Source organism: Belonocnema kinseyi, chromosome 3, assembly GCF_010883055.1.
Source record: "Belonocnema kinseyi isolate 2016_QV_RU_SX_M_011 chromosome 3, B_treatae_v1, whole genome shotgun sequence".
NCBI classification, from domain to species: Eukaryota; Metazoa; Arthropoda; class Insecta; order Hymenoptera; family Cynipidae; genus Belonocnema; species Belonocnema kinseyi.
Window position 1 is genome coordinate 133,147,217 of NC_046659.1, and position 4,766 is coordinate 133,151,982.

General features: G+C 29.9%; 1 protein-coding gene across 1 annotated transcript in view; it reads right to left on the reverse strand.

Annotated features, from left to right (window-relative positions):
• The window catches only part of LOC117169513, a 46,497-nt gene that overhangs the window by 11,738 nt on the left and 29,993 nt on the right, over nt 1–4,766 (reverse strand). The window contains exon 6 of the mRNA XM_033355929.1: nt 1,303–1,575. Coding sequence (XP_033211820.1) covers nt 1,303–1,575 — 273 coding nt within the window. The remainder of the gene's footprint in view (nt 1–1,302; nt 1,576–4,766) is intronic.

The following is a 4,766-nucleotide window of genomic DNA, read 5'->3' on the forward strand; positions in this document are numbered from 1 at the left end:
TAAAAACTTATGGGCAGTTAAAGAAAGATTATAAAAAATTTGTATCGTTGAAAAAATCGCATAAATTAGCTAAATATTGCCACAGCACAATAAATGAGCCTTCATTTCAAGAGAGTGATGATGTATATATTCTTGAAAAGTGCGTAATTCCGGAATTGCATGTTCTACAGGGCTTTGTCACCTATTTATTTTGGGATGGTTTGGTACTATTACTTGGCAGGGAAACAGCATTATTATGGCCTAAAAAATTACATTTAATTTCAAAAAGTTACCATGGGGAAATCTTCGAGGGAAATGCCTGCCGAAAGCTGATGCAAGAATCCGATAAACTCTTTGATGATGAAATATGTAGAAATGTTGGACGGTTACCTTTAGTACCTTATGTGGCTGCACTCAAAACCATGAACAAAGTGGTTAATGCTTGTTTTTCTTCAGAAAAAATTTCTTCCATTGATGAGATAGTCGGTCTCATTGAGGAATTATCAAAGCATTTGTTAGCAACAGAAACTTCGGAAACTTTGAAAATTCATATCTTATTAAAACACACAACGCAATGTTTGAAACTTCTCGATACCTCACGTGGCTTAGGTCTGTGGTCAGAGCAAGCTGGCGAAGCAGCGCATCGTGAATTTTTAAGGTACTGGGGAAAAAGGAAAATCAGCTCAATGTCCAATCCTACTTATCCACAAAAACTGAAAGAAGCTACTGTAGAATTCTCTTCAATGCATATATGAAATGAACTTATGATTTATGATCAAGTGTTATAAAGATAAAAAATCAATGAAAACTATATGTTATATGAAATAATTATATTCTATTTTTACTGCAATATATTTATAATATAAGTAATAAAAAAGTATATTAAGTAACGAAGTAAGCATTATTTCCAAAACCTGATATTAATATACATTTTCAAGGTTTAATCTCTCACGAATAGGGTTTTTTCTAGAAATAAATCGCGAAAAACAATATTTTGACTATCAGGTGCGAAGACGAGCAGATTCGATTTTGCGCAAATGATTTTTTAAGACTCTAGGGTATCAGGAAAAAGATCCACTTGCCCGTTTTTGTCGTCATTTCAGGCAAACTTTTTTTCGCTTCCCGCTCACCGTGATTTGAGAAACATTAAAAAATTATTTTATTTTAATGATATTTATAAAAATTAGATTAAGACCTGGAAAATAACATATTTTAAAAACCTATATTAATTAATCCGCTTTACAATTTATACAGTTTTTAAATATGCCAAAATGAAGTTTTTCAATTATAGATTTATTTTGATATGAATTTCTTTCCACCTACCCTAGCATTTATTGCATTAATCTTTATTTTTTGATTAATGCTTCCAGGACTCTGGTATTCCGAGGGTCCATTGAGCTTTTGTGGGTTGTCAAAACTTTTCGATGTCTGATTACATTCCGGGGTCATATAATTGTTCAACATTTTTTCGGATTCGTTGGAGAAATTGGCTGGCTTCCTGTATCCGCTAAAATTGATGGGATTTATGCATTCTGGAGATTCATCCTTTTCCGGAATTAGTAGCCTCGATTCTGAACACGAATTGGCGATCTGTAACTTTTAATTCAAACTTGGTCAAAAATTAGTACTCAAAATGATCAAATGTGATAAGAATTCATTGAGTTGATTTAGATTTCTAGAGAAGCGATAACCAATTCAGGCCTTGGACTCACACCACTATTGACAATTTTTGAAAAAATTTGTTGGGATATAATTTTTGTTCGTTGAAAAAATGAAAATAATGCTACTGTTTTCTTACACTTCTCTCTGCTGTAAAATTTGTTGAGCTGGATCAAAAATCAATATTACAGAAGATTTTAAAGTGATTTCAAACATTTGCGAAACATTTAAGGGCATGTGACACAGCTAAATACCTATATTACCGACCTAACTTTTTCCGTTCATTGAATTTTTTTTTTGAACCTAAGAACTTTTTTTGTAAATAAAATATCGAGCTGAAACTTTGGGAAATGTATTAGAGTACAATAAAGTACGTTTAGGTACTGCATTTTGGTAGGAACTTTACTGAAAAAAATTTCATCTTTTTTCTGAACCTCAACATTTTTTGAACGTTCAAACTTTTTTTATACATAAAATATCGGTCTCAAACTTTGAGAAATGCAAGAGCCGAAAGAAAACTACGTTTAAGTACAAAGCTTAATAATAATAGATGTAAAAAAATATATTTCAATAATCAATTCCAACGGCATCAGCCGGTAACGTTGTAAAGAAAAATACGAACTCTCTAGAGCCTCGTCTAGTGGCCGCCAGGTTTCGTATTTTCGTGTACAACGTTACCGGCTGATGCCGTTGGATTTTATTGTTGAAATATATATTTTTACATCTTTTATTATTAAGCTTTGTACTTAAACGTAGTTTTCTTTCGGCTCTTGCATTTCTCAAAGTTTAAGACCGATATTTTATGTATAAAAAAAGTTCGAACGTTCAAAAAATGTTGAGGTTCAGAAAAAAGATAAAATAATTTTCAGTGAAGTTCCTACCAAAATGCAGTACCTAAACGTACTTTATTGTACTCTAATAAATCTTCCAAAGTTTCAGCTCGATATCTTATTTACAAAAAAAAGTTCTTAGTTTCAAAAAAACATTCAGTGAACCGAAAAAGTGAGGTCGGTAATATAGGTATTTAGCTGTGTCACATGCCCTTAAGGCCATGTGATAAGTGAGTCACGTGACCAGATTCCTACTTTACCAACACTTTATTTATTTCTTAACTCATTTTTATAATTTTTATTATTATGAAAAATGTTCTTTCAAACAATTTTTGTTTGTTGATTTTTTCATAATCATTTAAATTTAGGACCAGTCCCATCTTTTTCAGTAACAAGTTAGGAAATAGAGAAAGTGTCAGTAAAGTAGGAATCCGGTCACGTGACCTACCCGTCTTTAAAAATTATGCGGGGTTTAAAAAATTAAAACAGCTTTCAAAGGGTTATGAGGTAGTTTAACTGATTTTAGAGATTTAAATGGACTTTAAAGAGTTACCAAACTTTTACAGTATTCGTTATGATTAGAAAGGAATCTGAAGAATTTAAAAAACTTTTTGCGATTTTAACCAATTTTAAAAAAGTTCGTCTCATTTCAAATGATTTTAAACTTTTCAGAATTTTAAAGAAATTTTAAGAGACACGTCAAATTTAAAGATTCCCGGTAGTCAATGTTGTTTTAATTTAACGCTGAAAATTTCAATTTGAATACCGATCAACAAGATTTAAAAAAATACACTCTTTTGACAGGTTTGAAAAAGGGAAAGACACACAAATTTTATTACGTTTAAAATCATCCTGGTTTTGACATTTTTTTGTCTCTCTGTGAGCTCGATACATTTTGAAAAAAAAATCTATTAGATTGGCCTTTGGTACACTCTTTTAGTGTCCTAAGCTAAATGCGAAGTTCGTTAAACAGACATTTTGGATAAAAATACTAAAAGTGAGCTCATTTTGAAAATGTTTAAGTTCGCATTTTTTAATAATTCAAAAATTCTCTGTACAATTGTTCATAGTACTTGAAAAGAAAAATTTTACTTTCCGATAGCCCTACAAGATTATCATATTAACTTGTTTAATTTTTTCGAAAAATTGAAAATTCAAATTTTGAGCGCACACAAACTAATAAAACATACAAATTTGCATTTTGCGATCAAACTATACAAAATAGGAAAAAAAGAATGATAAGAAAAACATTGTCCACGTTTTGAGATCCCCTGATTCCGAAAAACAGGTTTTTATGAATGTGTCTGCCTGTCGGTCTGTCTGTATGAATTTATGCCTGTTTGTCTGTCAGCACGATAACTTTTTTGAAAAAAGCAGTCTATTAGATTGGCCTCTGGTTCACCCTCTTAGTGTCCTAAACTAAAGGTCAAGTTCGTTAGCCAGCCATTTTGGATAAAAATTAAAAAAGTGAGCGCATTTTGAATATTTTTGGGACCATTTTTTTTTAATTCGTGTAATAGCCAATTAACGGACCATATGAAAAAATGACAAGAAAAGAAAAAGTTTAATTTCCAAATGCCCTAAAAGATTAATTTCAAATCATAAAAAAAATTGGAAATGCAAATTTCAGAAAAACTGTGCATTGTTCAATAAGATATTTAGAATTTTAAGAATGTTTGAAAAAATACCAAAATAATTGATATAATTAAAAACAAAATGTAGATATTTGAAGATTCCGAAAAAACGAGACTTTGTAGAACTTTGAAATGTTTTAAGAAAATGAAAATTTTATTCAGATTCCTGACAAAAATTCAAATAATTTATTATTTTATACATAACTCTTCAAAAAAGTTTTAAAATATTTTAGAACTTTTCAACAAATTTCGAAAAAATCTGTAAGATTTGAAGGAAAATTTTGAATTATTTTGAAAAACTTACATGATTCTTAAAGAAATTTAGAAATTAAAATTTGTTTTTTAATTTGAAAATATTTTTGAAAATTTAAAACAAATTGCAGATTTTTGAAGATTTGGGAGTAAAATCCTAAAAATGCTAAAAGAATTTTTTACGTTTTAAGGTTAGTAAAAAAACGGTTGTGAAATCGTCTTGTTTTTTGAAAATACATATTTCCGTCATAAATCCATCTTATTGGTTGTAAATGAAAGAAGATACAAAGATGTAAAAAAGATCATATATTTTTAATTGAACATAGTTTCATTTTAGACTAGCCTAAAGAAAAAGGTTTTCTCTAAGTACTTAAAGCTGTTGCTCTTGGTGGTTCGGAACCCACCTTAATCT